Source organism: Cervus canadensis, chromosome 14, assembly GCF_019320065.1.
Source record: "Cervus canadensis isolate Bull #8, Minnesota chromosome 14, ASM1932006v1, whole genome shotgun sequence".
Classification (NCBI taxonomy): domain Eukaryota; kingdom Metazoa; phylum Chordata; class Mammalia; order Artiodactyla; family Cervidae; genus Cervus; species Cervus canadensis.
Window position 1 is genome coordinate 1,675,714 of NC_057399.1, and position 18,499 is coordinate 1,694,212.

At 47.5% G+C, this 18,499-nt stretch overlaps 1 protein-coding gene across 1 annotated transcript in view; it reads right to left on the bottom strand.

Moving 5' to 3' along the window:
• Nucleotides 1-5,911: 5,911 nt before the first annotated feature.
• LOC122453251 (integrator complex subunit 9) overlaps nt 5,912-18,499 on the bottom strand; it is a 120,782-nt gene continuing 108,194 nt past the window's right edge. Inside the window, exons 13-17 of the mRNA XM_043487166.1 lie at nt 15,803-15,927; nt 14,796-14,963; nt 9,721-9,819; nt 8,448-8,585; nt 5,912-6,587 (exon numbers count right to left, since the gene is read on the bottom strand). Of these exons, the coding sequence (XP_043343101.1) occupies nt 6,411-6,587; nt 8,448-8,585; nt 9,721-9,819; nt 14,796-14,963; nt 15,803-15,927 (707 nt within the window). The 3' untranslated portion in view covers nt 5,912-6,410. The remainder of the gene's footprint in view (nt 6,588-8,447; nt 8,586-9,720; nt 9,820-14,795; nt 14,964-15,802; nt 15,928-18,499) is intronic.

The following is an 18,499-nucleotide window of genomic DNA, read 5'->3' on the forward strand; positions in this document are numbered from 1 at the left end:
ATGGCAGTTCTATGTCCAGTTTTTTAAGAAATCTCCACACTGTTTTCCATAGCGGCTGTACTAGTTTGCATTCCCACCAACAGTGTAAGAGGGTTCCCTTTTCTCCACACCCTCTCCAGCATTTTATTGCTTGTAGACTTTTGGATAGCAGCCATCCTGACTGGTGATGTAATGGGTACCTCATTTCGTGCGTTCTTGATGCTACTTTCTCTAATAATGGACGTGTGCTGAAGGCACCTTTTCTGTGTTTGTTAGCCATCTGTAGTTTATCTTTGGAAAAGCTTCTTTTTAAAACTATGCTTTTTAGAACTGGGTTGTTTATTGTTGCTGTTATATACTGGGATTTTGATGAGATTATACTCAATCTGTAGATCAGTGGGTAGAATTGAAATATAATACTGAGTCTCTAATCCATAAACATGCTGTTCTGTCTTCATGTATTCAGATCTTCCCTAATGTCTATCATCAAAATTTTTAAGGCTTTTTATGTAGAGATCTTACACATCTTTTCAAAAGTTTATTCCTAAATCTCTCTCTTCACACTATTATGAGTGGAACTGCTGATTTTTTAAGTTTTTTTTTCTAATTACTATATTACTAATTCTAGTAGTTGCTAGGATTTTCTTTTTTTAAATTACTTGGAGGACAGTTACAATATTGTGATGGTTTTGGTGATACATCAGCATGAATCGGCCACAGGTATACTGTGTTCCCCGCGTCCTCCCGCCTCATCCTATCCCTCTGGGTTGTCTCAGAGCACTGGCTTTGGTGCCCTGCTTCATGCACTGAAGAGTTTCTGTGTAGTCTTTTGCTCATGGTCCTGGAAATCTGCCCCTGTATCCTTGGGAGAAGTTTGGGAGGAACCCGTACTTGGTCTGTTCTGGTGAGCTCCGTCCTCAGGGACAAGGCACAGGATGTAACAGGTGTTAATAAACGCTCACTGACGGGTGGGAGGGCCCACCGATGACTGGAAAAGGCTTCATAACATCAAAGTTCTTTATTTTGAAAGTACTGTGAACATTCTAATCTAGTTAAAATTTATATAATCTTAGGAAACTTAGTTGATAATGTGTTAGGTAGTCCCAAATTACTGTACAGTATGTGAGTTACAGTTACTCTTCATTTGTGACTGATTTCATAGTTACGCCATGAAGACATAAACTGCCTTAGAAAATATTGCCATGGTTTATTGTAGAGAAGTGTAAAGGATAAATTCTGCTAGCATAAGAGTGATCATGCAGAGGACACAGCCTTCTTTTTTCCCCCTTCGGTGGCCTCAGATAACAATATAAGAGAAAGAAGTATTCCTTATGCTTAATGATAAGATGTGGGCAAAACACCTCTCAAAGATCTGTGGTTCTATGACTCAAAAAATGCTTAAGTTTAATACATGTAAGTCTCCCCCTGTTTTATTGAGATGTTATGGACATATAGCATCTGTAAGCTGAAGGTGTACAACATGATTTGATACACATATTACACTGAGAAATGATTACCACAGTAAGGTTAACTCTGTCCTGTCACATAATTGCCACTTCTGTGGTAATAACTTCTAAGATCTACTCTCAACAGCTTTCAAGTATATGATATGGCATCGTTAATTGTAGTCACAATGCTGTCCCTTAGACCCCTACAGCTTACGCATCTTCTAGCCGGACATTCGTATCTGGCCCTTGACAACCACTCTTCTCATCTTTGAGAGTCTACATGAGTGAGAACATATAGTACTCGCCTTTCTCTGACTTTTCATTTAACTCTTAAGGTCCATCCATGTTGTTGTGAAAGGTAGGAATTTCTTCTTTTTTATGGCTGGGTAATATTCCATTGTGTATGTGTATGTGTCCCACATTTTTTTTTAATCCTTTATCAAGGGAAACTTCAGTTTCCATGTCTTGGCTATTTTGAATACTACTACAGTGAACATGGGGATGCAGAAATCTCTTCAAGGTAATTTTTTCATCCCCTTGGGATACATACACAGAATTGGGGTTGCTGGGTCATGTGGTAGTTCCATCTTTAACTTTTTGAGGAACAGCAATGCTCTTTTCCATCGTGGCTGCACCAACTTACCTCCCCACCAGCAGTGCACAGGGCTTCCCATTTCTCCACATCCTTGACAAGATTTGGTACTTCTCATCTTTTGGAAATAGCCATTCTGACACATGTGAAATGCTACCTCATTGTGGTTTTGATTTCCATTTCCCTAGTGAGTCATCATGTTGAGAGCACCTTTTCGTGGACCTGTTGGCCATTCCTATGTCTTTGGAAAAATGTCTATTCAAGACTTGTGCCCATTTTTAAGTTAGGTTGTTTTCTGCAGTTGATTTCTATGAGTTCCTTATATATTTTAGCTATTAACCTCTATCAGATAGTTTTGCAAAATTTTTTCCCATTTGATCACCTTTTTATTTTCTCCCATCTGATCACCTTTTCATTTTGTTGGGTTCCTTGGCTATGCAAAAGGTTTCTTCTAGTTTGCTAGTAGTCCCAGTTGTTGATTTTTCTCCTTGTTTTCAGTGTCACTGCCAAACATTGTTGCCAAGACCAGTGTCAGGGAGCTTTCCCCCCGTTTTCTTCTAATACCTTTACAGTTTGGGGTCTGACAGGTAAGTCTTTATTCTTTCAAGTTAATTTTTATGAGTGGTATACAGGCGGAGGGGGACCAATTTCACTCTTCTGTGCGTGGTTATCTAACTTTCCCAATGCCATTTACTGAAAAGTCTTGTGGACTTCCCTGTCAGATATTAGTTGACTGTATGTGTATGTGTGGGTTTACTTCTGGGCTCTCGATTTTGTTTCATTGGCCCATGTGTCTGTTTTTATGCTAGTACCACACTGTTTTAGTTACGATAAGCTTTTATTAAGCTTAAAATGAGCAACTGTGCCTCCATCTTTCTCTCTTTCTTTTTTTTTGGCTATTCAGGATCTTTTGTGCTTCCATACAAATTTTAGAGTTTCTTCTTCTCTGAAAATTTTAATTGGAATTTTGAGAGGAATTGCATTGAATCTATAGATGGTAAAATGCTTTTACGATGTTATTAAGTCTAAAGTGTGATCCAGGAACAGTGTTGGCTGCAGCCTTTAGCAAGACTAGACGAGTCTGGCTTAGTTCTACACTACCTATCTCCATAATTCAGTGGCAACTTCCTTCAGAATTGTAATTGGTTATTTTTACCGCATTCTAGGGCTTCCCTGGTGGCTCAGTGGTAACGAATCTGCCTGCAGTGCAGGAAACCCAGGTTCGATCCCTGGGTCGGGAAGATCCCCTGGAGAAGGAAATGGCAACCCACTCCAGTATTCTGGCCTGTAAAATCCCATGGACAGAGGAACCTGGTGGGCTACAGTCCATAGGATCGCAAAGAGTTGGCCATGACTGCATGACTAAACGTCCAGGTTTGAAAGAGTAATGTTATCTGCCCACGGTTCCACCGCGGTGAATGTGCGAACACTGGAGGTTTGCTGCCTTCACAGCATGGCATGGAACAGTGAGACAGCACTCGGCTTTCCTCGCGGTTGTTGGGGAAACACTGGGCTTGGGAGCCCTTTCCTCACCAGGTTGCTGGGCTCACATGAATCGTGATCATACAGCTTTGGGGGTTTCTTCACTCTCATTTCTGTTGATACTTTATTGTACAGGTAAACCTCATTTCATTGTTCTCTGCAGGTTCTGCCTTTTTTTTTTTTTTTTACAAATTGAAGGTTTGTGGCAACCCTGCGTCGAGCACGCCTACCAGTGCCACGTTCCCAACAGCGTTACGTTTAAATTAAGGTCCGTACACTTATGCTCTTGTACATTTATTTTTTATTTTTTTATTTTTTGCTCTTGTACATTTAATAGACTGCAATATAAAGGTAACTTTTACATGCACTAGGAAATGAAGAAATTCATGTGATTTGCTTTATTGAGATATTTACTGTCGTGGTCTGGAAACAAACTAAAAATATCTCCAAGGTAAGCCTGTAGTTTGGAAAAGCCAACTTCTGCCTTAACAGGACAACTGTGAGGCCCCAAAGCTTCAAGCCATCCAGGGGTCAAGAAGAGTAGTTGTTACCTTTACCTAAAAAGGAATGAACAGACCTGTCTCCTCTTCCCCAGCTCGTGATCCCTGATGCTCACACATGGTGGTACAGTAAGGCAGAAACCACTTGCTGGCTATGGGTTTTGGGGAAAGCTACCCTCTGTACCTCAGTTTCCTTGTCCAGCATGTTGACTGTAGGTAGCCCTGTGGAAAGATGCCCCTGAATCAGGAGCACCCAGCTAAGCCACACAGGTTTCTGACCCATAGAAACAGTGAGATAATAAATGTTCACTGTTTTCAGCTACTAAATTATGGGATAATCTGCTTTACAGCAATAGATTGCTATTTTGCAAAGATCAAAAGAAATGGGAAAACTGGGTTCCTCCTCACTGTTTTTAATGGCTTTTCAATTACTATTTAATCACTAGGTTAATCATTAGGATTTTATTGGCTTTTCTCTCATCATCACCCTCTTCTCCAGATTGGTATCAGTGGGCTGCATTTCTGACAGCAGGTCCCACCGTTTTTTCTGGGTCGTCTTCTCACCAGTCTGGTTTGGTATCCAGATACGCAAATTCTAGGCAGTTATTCATACTTGCTGTTTCCTAACAGGAGGCAGGATCTAGATTTTCTCTGCTCTAACAAGTGATTCTTTGTGTCTTCCTGACTGGCTTCTGCTGTGAGGTAGGTGGTTAAAACCTTCATAATTTCTTAATTATTTCCTGCCCATCAGTCTATCAGTTAATTTACATTCACATACTGTTTGTCCCTTTAGTGACCATCTCTCGAGATTAAGGCCTTGGAGTTGATCCCTTGGGATTACTTAGGCCTTAACAGAAATCCAGCCCGGACAAATCCAAGCGATTCCTGGACATGTCACTGTTAGAGGACATTTAAGTAAAACAACCATTTGATTTCTATTTTATACTGCTTTTGCTTTTTTCAAGATGTTAAGAAAACTTTAAAAAAACTTACCTTGATTTCTCTAAGTTTTATTAGGAAGCATGCCTACATGTGCTGCATATTTACAAGTCTCCTAAGAACAAGCTAAATTCTCATAGCCCTGGCATGTCCATCTGTTGTAATGTTCGTCTTCCCCCACTGTTCATTGTAGACACAGTCGAAGCCCCTCGACTGGAGTGACCTGTACCTTGGGAAGCACAGACCGTGGTAACATGGCTGTACCCAACCAAGGCTGGCCCAGCTGGAGGTGGCAAAAATGAAGTTGTGTTTTCCCTTCTCTAAGGAAGAACTGCTTCCCAGGGACAGGGCCATTTCAGAGAGAGAACTGACAGTCAGCTCTCTGTAAAACCTGAGCAGGTAAGAGTTTACAGTGCTACAGTTCTTGGGTCACTCGAGCCCGCTGTGATGCTCTGCTGCTGACCAGGCTGGAGGGCTGACTTCCTACTGAATTTCAACCAGTCTGAACAGACGGTAAGAATTTGCTTCTGCTGTAGGCCAGTTCTAAGACTTGTGTGCTGCTCCCCACCCCTCACATTTGAATACTTACACAACTGGCACGAGTGTGACAACTGGCACTAGACTAGATGGAATCTGGTAAATACCTGTTTCACACAATTCCATTATTTCAGATGCAGGCGTCTGAGTTACTGCGCAGTGGAATGCGGAGAGTCTGTGGGAAAGGCAGTGACACGGGCGAGTGGAGCCTAGTTCAGGCCCTCCCCAGACGGCCGAGGTCAGTGTTAGCGGCCTGTGCTGTTTTCCATATAGATACAGCTCAGATCAAGTTAAGCACCCTTTTGTACAACTGAAGAAATATATTAATGCACACACCAAACTAAAATTTGCCAAGTTCAGTTCTGTATATTTTCATATTTTTTGATAGATGCTAAATGAATGCATAAATTATAGGTTCAACAGAACACAGCTACTTCTATAAAAAATAAATTTTATTAACAAAATGAGCTCACATTATAAAAGCAAAATGAACCTTTGCTAATTTCTTGGCATCATCTTTCTTACTAGGTACAGCACTGTAGACAATAAAACAAAATCAAAGACTAGTTGCTCTGCCTGAGGCCTGTGAAACTGTGACAAATGGGCCACAAGTCGTCATCCTTCATGTTCCTCCCACCACTGACCTGGTGTAAAGCTGTGGTCACTCTCACTCCTCCTCAGCCTGTTGCCTTACCGGCCTGGGAAGAACACACGCCTCAAGTTTAAAGGGAGAGCGCTTTCCTCAAACAGTGCTGAGAAGGCAGACTGGGAGGTTCTGGCTGTAACTCCTGAGAAGGTATCTCAAAAGCCGCTTCTTTATTCCTCGAGCCAGAGACCCGCCAGCTGCGGGTCTTCCCTTCCTCCGCTGGGGGCTGGCAGCTGCAGTGAAGGACGCAGGGGTCCAGGGATGTGGAGGTGGCATGGGCCTTCCCCTCAGAACTTCTGAAGGAATTTGAGGACCAGGTCCCGCAGTCGGACCCGGAGCACCTCATCGTCATCACAGATGATGTGGGTTGAGTCTTCCTCAATCTGGATGAGGGTCTCGGCTTCCTGCAGCAGGACGATATGGCCCTTGGCTGTGTCTTCTACCTTAATGTCGCTGAAGCCGTGCTGCACCAAGAGAAAAGGGGCAGGAGGGCATTTCAGCGTTTGAGATGCTTCCTTCCCTGCTGGCTCACATGGTAAGGAAGGAATTGGCCTGCAGTACAAGAGCCCCAGGTTTGATCCCTGGGTCAGGAAGATCCCCTGGAGAAGGGAGAATCCCACGGACAGAGGAGCCTGGCAGCCTCCAGTTCGTGGGATTGCAAACAGTTGGACACAACTGAGCAACTAACACTTTCACTTTCCTTTCCAGCCTGGGCTACACTGAACATTCTAGAAACTGGCATTTTGGACTCTCCTCAATACAGTTCTTCAGAGCAGGCCCAGGACCTACTACACCAATAGAATTCCAGGGGAAGCCCCCAACCATGCAAAATCTCATACAAAGTACAACAGAATTCCTACCACCTGCTTAAGCTTTTGTTTATCATCTGAGGAGCACATCCAGGCACCTGGGTTCAGGAGGCTGGGTGTTTCATCCCAGCCTCGCAGCCACACCTGTGGTCCCTGTAAAAATGCTCCATCCTGTCCCAGGAAGATGCCTTCCTCACCACAGGTACCAGTGACCTGGCAAGTCCCTCCCAAAGGGGAAGATGAAGCAGTGTATCAAATACTTCTTCAGGGCCCCCTCGAATGCTCAGAATTTCCTTACACATCAGATGTAAAGTTGAGGAAGAAGAAAAGAAGTGGAAATAAGAATGATTTGCCTGAGAAGGACACAAGACAGGTAATAATCATGACCTAGGGAGGTTCTCCATCTTTGGCGCAGAAACTGGAGTGGGAGAGTAGTCGGGTCGGGTCCTAGAGATGAACTCCTGGGAAAGCCAGACAGAAGTAAATAAGATCTTTCTGGGAAAGCAAGGCGTTTCAAGTTTTCAAGAAACAAGTGAAGCGTGAGTACCATCAGTACAGCCGGGGGCGCCGCACAGTCAGGAGGAATGCTGTGCACGGCACACGGGGTCCCCAGGGGTGTCCCCACATCACTAGGGGTCAGGGAGCCCACCAACTCGGGGAAAGCCCTCCATCTGAGGAAACTTAAATGACGAGTGGAGAAAATTCCCAACAAAGAGAAAGCCTTTAAGATTGGAAAGCATTCAGCTACTGAGTTAGTCTGGACAAAAGGCAGTAACTAACTTAGAAGAAAATCTCTTTTCCTGGAATGGTTTCTAGTGTTAACTGCAGTTCTTCCCACAAGAAGCAGCATGAAAAATACCATCTTTAGCCAATTGCTCCTCTGTTCTGTCAAGGACTCTCTAATTCTGATGCCAAAACAGTGGTCTCTGAAACCCTGTGACTGAAGCCAGAATTACAAAACACTTTCAGGTTAATAAATTCTTTTTCCTTTTACTTGGGAGTCATACAATCTATTCCACCAGGGACGAAGAGTGGGAAAGCTGCTGAGCTGGGTGGGGGGGGGACCACCATCCTCCACCATGACCACCTGCTTCTCTCTCCTACTACCCTTTCTGGGAATCACTGGCCCCGCTTCCCGAGCTCCAGGGGATCAGGCCATCCTGACCCCTCTGCCCACACCACACCCCAAGAGCCCCAAGACTGGCGTCTCCTCTGAGCTGGCCATGCCAAGGGTCTTCTTGCACAGAAGTGCGGCCCTAAGGGGGCAGACCCTTCTTTCCTGGCCAGCCCCCTGCCCCATATGTCACAGCTGTGTTTCTGAAGAAAGGCCCCTCCTCGGTCTGGTTCCCACAAGAAGTGGGTTTGGGGGGCAGTCTTGTGGCAGCCGGGCCCCTCTTAACTCTGCAGCTCCCGCCTGGTTCGGGCCCCGCCCTAACTAAGGACTGGCAGATGCTACGGGGACAGCCCACGGGGGCTCCCGGGAGGGACGCCAGTGCCCACGCCCACAGCGCTCACCTTCTCCAGCGTCTGCACGAACTGGTCCACGGGGATGGAGCCGCTCAGCAGAGGCTTCAGAACCTTGCAGTCTGGAATGTCGTCACTCGCCCGCTTTCGCTTCTTGCCGCCTGTGGGCTGGGCGGGCCTGGGTGGAGGCTGGGCAGGAGGAAAACAGGGGTCTCATCAAGAAATCACCCGGGAGCCCCAGTCCGTGCAGGCCACCCGCGGGACCCTCTTCCTGGGAGGGCGCAGGGCCTGGCCCGGTGCCGCTGTCTGTGCCCCGTGTCAGGGTCTCCACCTCCAGCTGGGTATCCACACAGTACACACAAGCTAGAGCCAGCTATCCACAGAATCATCATCTCAGCTGGCAAAGATGCCTTCCTTTTAGCAAGATCCGTTTTTAATTTTCGGTCGACTCACTTCAGTCGTGTCCGACTCTGTGACCCCATGGGCTGTAGACCCCCAAGCTCCTCTCTGAGTAAATCCTTAATAACCCACGCTGGCAGCTGGGCCTGGGGCAGCAGTGCCAGGGGCTGTGGGGCCGGACTGACTGGTTACAGTCCTCCCGTCGGGAAAGTGAAGGGCAGAGGAGCTGCCTCTACAGTGGTGATGGGAAGGAGAACTTCGTGAGGCCTAACTGAGGCAACGGCTGGGCAGGGCCTGGTCCCGGGCCCAGCACTGTGAGTGGCTGCTACGGGCACACAACCTGGGGAGCGAGTGACAGAGCCCAGCCCTGACGGGGGATCTCAGGAGGGTGAAGACGGGGGCCCAAACAGTTGCCCTCCAAGGTGGCAAATGTGCCCTCAAGTGAGGCGTGAGGCTGGGGGGAGATGCCCTCCACCTGCAGGGGCTCCCCAGGTTCCCGGCCCTTGGCCTGACTGCTTTGGGGTCCCCGAGGGCAGGGGCTGCGTCTGCTGTTGGGTCTACCTCCCCTCCCACCTCATGCCCACAGGCTCAGGGCCGGCACCTGATGAGAGTTTGTCTCCTGAGCACCCACCAGGGGAGCCGATGCTTCTGGAGCTGTGATGGCTCTGCAATGGTGGGCAGCCCCGTCCCCATGAATAATCGTTTCTCCTCCCTTCTCTCTCCAAGGCACGTGGCCAGAGAAATAAGTAGTGCCCTTTCCTTCAGATCTGATCCCTCAGGAAGTCTGCCCTCTACTATCTGCTGGTGTGGGAAGCACTGTCCTGGGGGCTGGCTGGGATGCCAGCACCTTCTCAGGAGGAAGGGTTCCAGTCCCCACAGGCCCTGGAGGTTCCTCTTGGAGCCCAGCCCGGCCTCCCCACGCTACCTGAAGAACGTGCTTGTTATCTTTAGTGTGCAGCACAGCCGAGACGGTTGCCAAGGAAATGCCAGGTTTAATCTCCATGGGCACCAGCGAGTCTGCAAGCTGGGAGCAAAGAGGGGGGTTTCAGTCAGGTTCCCTGTAAACCGGGGACAAGAGAGTGCTGCAGGCGTGCTGCCCAGGGTGAGGGGCTAGGAGGCCATGCTGGGCCACCGTGCCGAGCTCAGGGATGGATGGTGAGAAACCCAAAGTCGTACAAAGATAGCAGGAGCCTTTAACACCCCACTTACATCAGTGAATAGATCGCCTAAACAGAAAATCAGAAAGGAAACACTGGCCTCAAATGATATATTAGCTCAAATGGACTTAATAGATATAGAGACATTCTATCCAAAAATAGCAGAATATACCTTCTACTAAGTGTACATGGAACATTCTCCAGGAGAGATCATACGTGAGGCCACAATACAAGTCTCAGTAGATTTTAAGAAGACTGAAATCATATCAAGCATCTTTTCCAACCATAATGCTATGAAACTGGAAATCAACTACATGAAAAAAACTTACACAAGTGCATGGAGGCTAAGCAATGTGCTACTCAACAATCAATGAGTCACTGAGGAGATCAAATAAGAAATGAAAAAATACCTGGAGACAAATGAAAATGTAAATACAATGATTCAAAACCTATTAACACATGCTTATATGGTCACTTATGACAAAGGAAGCCAGAATATACAATGGGGAAGACAGCCTCTCCGATAAATGTTACTGGGAAGACTAGACAGCTACATGCAAAGTCTTGTACTATGTAAAACAAACTCAAAATGGATTAAAGAGTTAAATATAAGACCTTAAACCATAAAACTCCTAGAACAAAACACAGGCATCTTTGACACTGGTCTTTTATCAATTTTATTTCTGGGTATATCTCCCTCAAGTATGGAATTCAAGAGCAAAGATAAATGAGACTGCATCAAACAAAAAAGCTTTTGCACAGTGAAGGATACCGTCAATAAAACAAGAAGGCTGCCTAGGGAAAAGGAGAAGGTATTTACAAATGATGCACCAGATAATCCAGAATTCACAGAGAACTCATACAACTCAACATACCCCCTCTGAAAATGAGCAGAAGACCTGAATAGGCATTTTTCCAAATAAGACATACAGATGGCCAATGTTACTAATTATCAGGCAAGTGGATATCAACACCACAATGAGGTATCACCTCATACCTGTCAGAATGGTGGTTGTCAAAAAGACAACAAATAACTGGAGGTGAGAATCTAAAGGGGAACACTTATGCACTGTTGGTGGGATGGTGAATTAATGGAGGCGCGAATAAATGCTGGAGAGGGTGTGGAGAAAAGGGAACCCTCTTACACTGTTGGTGGGAATGCAAACTAGTACAGCCACTATGGAGAACAGTGTGGAGATTCCTTAAAAAACTGGAAATAGAACTGCCATATGACCCAGCAATCCCACTCCTGGGCATACACACCGAGGAAACCAGAATTGAAAGAGACACGTGCACCCCAATGTTCATTGCAGCACTGTTTATAATTGCCAGGACATGGAAGCAACCTAGATGCCCATCAGCAGACGAATGGGTAAGGAAGCTATGGTACATATACACAATGGAATATTACTTAGCCATTAAAAATAATTCATTTGAATCAGTTCTAATGAGATGGATGAAACTGGAGCCAATTATACAGAGTGAAGTAAGCCAGAAAGATAAAGACCAATACAGTATACTAACGCATATATATGGAATTTTAAAAGATGGTAACGATAACCCTACATGCAAAACAGAAAAAGAGACACAGAAGTACAGAACAGACTTTTGGACTCTGTGGGAGAAGGCGAGGGTGGGATGTTCTGAGAGAACAGCATTGAAACAAGTATACTATCAAGGGTGAAACAGATCACCAGCCCAGGTTGGATGCATGAGACAAGTGCTCAGGGCTGGTGCACTGGGAAGACCCAGAGGGATGGGATGGAGAGGGAGGTGGGAGGGGGGATAGGGATGGGGAACACATGTAAATCCATGGCTGACTCATGTCAGTGTATGGCAAAAACCGCTACAATATTGTAAAGTAATTAGCCTCCAACTAATAAAAATAAATGAAAAAAAAATTAATGGAGGTGCTATGGAAAACAGTTGGAGGTTCCTCAAAAAATTAAAAATAGAACTACTATAAGACCCAGCAATTCCATTCCTGGGCATTTACTCAAAGAAAACAAAACACTAATTTGAAAAGATATATGCATCCCTATGTTCAGGGTAGCATTATTTACAATAGTTAAGATATGGAAGCCACCTAAACGTCTCCTGATAAATGAATGAAGAAGATGTGATACACACACACATGGGATATTAGTCATAAAGAAACAATGAAATTTTGCTGTGACAACATGGATAGACCTAGAGGGTATTATGATAAGTGAAATCTAAAAAGCAAAACAAATGAACAAACATAAAAAAACAAACTCAATTATGGAGAACAAACAGGTGGTTGCCAGAAGGGAGGCAATGACCAATTTTTCAAATAGGTGGCAGAGACTGATTCAAGGGGATGAAATGTACATTATAGGAAATACTGTAACAGAATTAGTGTGGTGATCATTTTGTAATGTAGAGATATACTGAATCACTATGTTATTATGCACCAGGACTAACACAGAGGAAGGTAGGTCAATTATACCTCAACTTAAAAAACAAAGGCGGAGGGGGGGCCTTCCCTGGTGGCTCAGGGGTAGAGATCCCACCTGCCAAGGCGGGACACAGGGGTTCAGTCCCTGCTCTGGGAAGATCCCACATGGAGCAGAGCAGCTAAGCCTGTGCACAACTATGGAACCTATGCTCTGGAGCCCAGTGCCGCAACTACTAGGCCCATGTGCCCTAGAGGCCGCGCTCCCCAGCAAGAGAGGCCACTGCAATGGAACCAGCCCGCCGCAGCCAGAGGGTAGCCCCCACTCACCACAGCCAGAGAAACGCCCGTGCAGCAAGGCCTAGCACAGCCGAAAATAAATAAAATTTTACAAAAGAAAAATATGGAACAGTGTGAAATGTTCCCACTGAGAGACACGTGTGCTCTAGGCTCCCGGCCGTGCCCATCCACAGATACTGTTTTCCTTCTGACGCGGCACTGACAAAGGTCAGGCTGCGGGCAGAACTGTAAGGCCAAAGACCTGGCCGGGGAGGCTCACAGATGGCAGTGTGGGGAGCGAGCAGGCGGCGGACTCTCCCTGGGCGGCCCCAGGAAGAGATTCATCTCCAAGGAGACTGAAGTGGCAGCTCAGCCACAGGGAACTCTATCCGGAGCCCACAGACGACTCAGTGAGGACACCTCTGGGAAGGAAGACGCGTTCACCGGCCACCCCGGAAACAGAGGTTTTCTCTTAATGGAGGCCCCTGAGGGCTGACGTCAGTGCTCCCACTTTGCACATGCCGGGAGAGAGAAGGCGGATCTACAGGGGAGCTGATCTGGGGGAGAAATGAGCGTCCAGAGCTGATCTGGGGGAGAAATAAGCATCCGCTAGTTGTAGCAAAACCAAAAGAACCATGACAGAGTTTAACTCCTTCCTCTCACATGCACTTCCCAGGCAAAACCAAATGATTCTTCTAGTTCTCTCTCTACATCCCACACACAAAGATTTATGTGAAAGTGTGTTTCTAAAAGTATTATTTGCACTTTGAAAATGCAGGAATAATAAATGTCCACCAATAAAGGAACAGTGAAATGATGACACATTCATGATAGACCATTATATAGCCTAAGATGCTTTTCAAGTATCTTGAATGACACAATATACTTACCTTCATGTGACAAAGATATTAACATGATTTAAACACACCCACAACACAGTGAACAGACAAGGCAAATACACAAAAATTAGAATAGTAATTATGTTCGGTATTCAAACTAGGATTGACTTTTTTTTTTTTTGGTCTGTATCCTTTTTCTCCTTATTTCCCAAGTTTTCCAGAATGAACAAGCACAGTCATACAAATCAAAGCCTGAGAAGGCTGAGGTGCCTTAAAAACAAAAGGAGGCCGTCCAGAGCGCTGGTTCTCAGGCGAGGAGCAGGGGTCCCTCCTGGGCTCCTGAGACTCAACATTCTGCCTTCCGTTTGCCTTTGAAAACTGACACATGGTCTCTGACACCAGTGGTTCTCCAATATTAGCGGGCACCAGACCCATGTGAAGGGCTGGCAGAAATCCAGATGCTGGGCCTCACCTGGAGTCTCTGACTCAGCAGGACTGAGGTGGGGCTGGAGAAACCTGCATTTTTTCAACACGTTCTCAAGGCTGCCGCTGCTGGTGACAGTCACATCAAGCACCCTGCTTGCGACCCCCACGGGAAGGCATGGGCCATGTGCCCCAGCACCGCCACAGCCCAGATCAGTCGGGGGCTCTACACTCGCTGGGGTTAAAGGACAAAATCGTCAATGGAATAAAACCTTTAAGTTCTACTAAAATGCGTGCAAATGATGATCATGCAAGGGGTCTAAGCTCTCCTTACTTTTTGGTTACTGTCATGTCCTCCATCTATTGCTGAATTCAGTGAGACTTGACCCTCACTGGTAAATGAGGTCCAGGAAGGACGAGAAAGCCCACAACCCTAAGGTGGTTAACAACAGAGCTGACAACAGCATGTTTGTTCTCCAGGCTCTGACCCCCCGGGTGACACGCTGAACTTTAACATAAGCAGCACTCCAGCAGGCCTGGTGTTGACAGCTGTTACTTCATTACTGGAAACAGGAGGAGGGGGACTTCCCTGGTGGTCCGGCAGCTGAAATTTCGCACTCCCAGTGCAGAGAGCCCAGACTGGATCCCTGATCAGGGAACTAGATCCCGCATGCTGCAACTCAGAGTTCACAGGCTGCAACTAAGGCCCTAGTGCAGCCAAAGCGGCAGCTCTGAAAAGCTCAGCTCTCTTCCCGGTTACCTGCTAAGGGTCCGTGTACCTTGGTCCATCCGTGTGTGACACAAACCCCAAGGAAAGCCACCCCAGGACGGTGTTCCAGAGACTCAAGAGGAAACCCGGGGAAACCCCGGGAAGCCCAACACTCACCTCCGGCATGATTTCGATCTTCTCGTACCGACGCTTGAAGGGCAGGGCGAGGACCTCGGCGCGCCGATAGGACATGGCGGGCGGCTGGCAGTCCACCATGAGGTCCATGCGGTGGGACTGTGCCGGGGGCGGCTGGGTGTACTGCTCGGGACAGACCACGTGGAGAGGCTGAGGGCCGAGAGGGCGGAGGCCGTGAGGCGACAGCAGGCCCAGTCCTGACCTCACCCTCCCCACACACCGCCCAGGCTCACTCATGGCCGTTCTGAACGCCCATCCTCTCAAACCCAAGTCACCAGGGACCACAGCGTGTGGGGAGAAGCACAAAACTTTCAAGGAAAGCCATGGTGATGAGCAAGGGACTTACTCCTCATCTCGCATTTATTTTCTCACTCTATTTAAGTCACTTTGAAGCTGACATCCGTGGGTCTGCTCTCAAAGGGCCTCCAAGTCCCTTGCGGGCAGCCTTTCTGTCACTTAGCAGCTCTGACTGGCACCCTGACTAGCTGGTGAGGAAGAACTGTGACTTTCTGGGCTTGTTTGGGTTTCTGGTCTGGACCTGAGGTCCACAGGTCCTAGGCAGTGGGCGATGGTCAGGCCATGTCCTCAGTTGTGTAGGACACACCAAGTCAGAATTTTTTGGTTTTTGTTTTTATAAATGTCTTTTTTTATTATCTTGGGAGAAAAATAATTAGGAAGCCAGCGTTTACTTCGTCCAAATACCACCCAACTGCCAACTGGACCCAAGTGGTCCTCATCAAAAATAATACACTGCGTATGCTTGCTTTTCCTTCCACTTTTGATTTTTTTTTTTTTAAGAGCAGAAACCTCTTTCAGGGTACAAAGCCCACTAGTTTGGAATCTGGAGGGTACCGGCCGAGCACCCTGGAGGCCCTGGGGGCGGGGGTGAGGATGTCTAGCCCTCGTACCGCAGAACACAGGGCACAGAGGCACCAGGACGCGGGAGCAAGCGGCACAGCGGGTCCCCCCGCGGCCCCCGCCCCCCGTACCTGCACTTCTTTCAGCAGCTTTGACACCTGGATGAAATTCAGTCGCGTGTCAATGGGGCAGTAGATGCACTTCATGGCCAAGGGCTGGTAGGGAGCCAGTGCTTCCAGGTATGAGAAGTCGGGTTCTAAGGGGAACACAAGAAAGGAAATTCAAAATGAAGGCGCCGGGGACTTCCTTGGCGGTTCAGTGGTTAAAACTCCGCGCTCCCAATGCAGTGTCTGGGTTTGATCCCTGGTCAGGGAACTAAATCCCACAGGTTGCAAATAATACCTGGTGCAGCCAAGAAAATAAATATTAAAAATGAAAGGAACAGAGGGGTGGCCACGTGACGAAGCGGCTGGCATGGTCAAGGCCCAGCGGACGGACAGCAAGACAGGAAAGGCACCGCAGGTTACAGGAGGCAGAGGCCTCACGGTGGGAGAGAGGAGTGATTTCTGGGTAGAGAGAGGGAGACGCTGGACTAAGCGCTGCAGGCAGGAGTGTGAGCTCAAGGTTTTCAACACTGACGGAGAGAGATGAGACAATGAAGGGATACATAAATAAATGAAGGAGAGAGGAAAGCTCTTTTTTGAAAAAAAAAAAAAAAAAAGTTATGCGTTGGCAGCCATCGCAGGAATAATTTATTCAGACCAGAATCATCAATAGATGCTAGAAAAATTAGATAAACCTCTGGGGAAGACCAGATGAATAGACAGCCTCAAAGTGTCTCCCAAGAGATACAGATTAATACAAAAGCGGTGACTTCACAGTGGAGATGTCCAGCCCAGGTCACTCAAAGCAAGAGCTCAAAGATCACCCCCAGGCAAGAAACAAATCCCATGCCTCCTACTTGACAGAATGCAAAGAAGAAGAAAAAGAAGGATCGTGACCCCGCGTCAACAAAACACCTGTGCTGAGGCTGCGGGGCCCATCCGTAGCGCCAGTCCAGCGCCCAGGAACTGTCCTTGCCTCACTGACCGGTCTGTTCTCTGCGGAGCCCCCACTGGAGCCGGCCTGCCAAGGACTGCTTACTCTAATTGAGAAAGCTGCCCACCTCGGGCCAAAAGCACTGGCTTAGTCCTGGCATGAAAAATGACCTGTAGGTTCCTGACACAGCCTGTGCCCCGTGAGCACACCACTTCCTGTATGTGGCCCCGGCTTCCACGCACCGCTCCTTACCTGGGGAACTCTGGAGAATGCAGAGCTTCCAGGGTTTTAAATGCTCACTCCTCCAGTGGATCCTGTCTACTCAAGGAGAACCCAGAATCCCCCAAAGGAGCCTGGCCTGCCTGGGGGTGACTGTCTCTCTCTGATGGATACTGTGCGACTCTGTATGGATACAGTTCCCAGCGGTCACAAACCAGAAAAAGTGGCCCAGAACCTAGCGGACACGGTAAATGACACAGCTTGTGCTCTGGAAGTGCAGCACACCAGTTTAAATATAAATTCCTGATCCAGACAAATGTTGGGTGATGCACGTCATGGACAGTCATGTAGCCTTTGCTTTCTTTTCAGCTGGCTGAAAGGAAGTTTCTGGTCTTGCGACACTTCTTCTGCGCCTTGTCCTACTGTGCCCACTGTCATATCAGAGCCAACATCCCTCAGAAAGAACAGGAGCGCCCCCTTAGTCCTACTGCAGAACGCGTTCTCCAGATGACTTCCTGTTTAGCCAAACCTGGCAATCAATGGTGAGGCTCTGGGTGGTGTGAATCTTACAGCCTGACTTCCTCTGCCTGTGGCTAAAAGGGGGCCTGGAGGGAGAACAGCTGCCCCCACCAGCTGCTCCTCTGAGCGCTTCCATCACTCAAGGCCAGGCCGCGTCCTCCCACTGCACTTAAGCTATCCCACACGATGCCGATGTCACAAAAGGCTGCTCGGTGACCACCATGGATCAAGACTGAAACAAGGCCCTCTGTAATCATGCCTGAACACAAGACCGCAACTCTGTCCAAACCTCAAATAAGCAAATGCCACCCTGTCCTGGCCCTGTTCTTCTAACCCTCTAGACAAGAATCAAGATGTCCCACTAGAGAACTACTTCCGGTCCTGATGACACCCAAGCCAGAGCAACGCGTCCACCTCCAAGATCACCCAACCCAAGGCCCAACTGGTAAGTTCTTTTGACCATGTCCTGTGATGCCTCCCGCCTCCCCCTGTCAGTCTCCCTGACTCACTGCAATGAGTCGGCACCCAAGTTTGTTGCAACTGGTCCTTTCCCCACAGGCTTTTGGGCCAGGCCTGGTAAGAGCCCCTTCCTTTAACATTTCACTAGAAGCACAGAGCTGCCCGAGGAGCCGCCACCCACAGTCCCATTTTACAGAGAGGTAAGTAAGCTGGCTGAGGTTACAGTAACTCCGCCGAGATTTCATATCAAGGCTTTTTACTTCAATACCCAAGTTTCAAATCCCAAGACTATCTGAAGACCCTGATTGATAAGATAATGATTAAGTAAAACCCCTAAGGTGCCCTCATTAAAGATTAGCTTTATTCTGAGGGATTCATCTCCATAAGAAAAACTGCAAGCCAGCTGCTGCTGTTGCTGCTAAGTCACTTCAGTCCTGTCCGACTCTGGGCGCCCCTATGGACAGCAGCCCACCGGGCTCCTCTGTCCATGGGATTCTCTAGGCAAGAGTACTGGAGAGGGTTGCCATTTCCTTCTCCAGACCAAAGCAAACTATAACCTAAGGAGAAAGATCCATCTCAGTCAGTAATTCCTG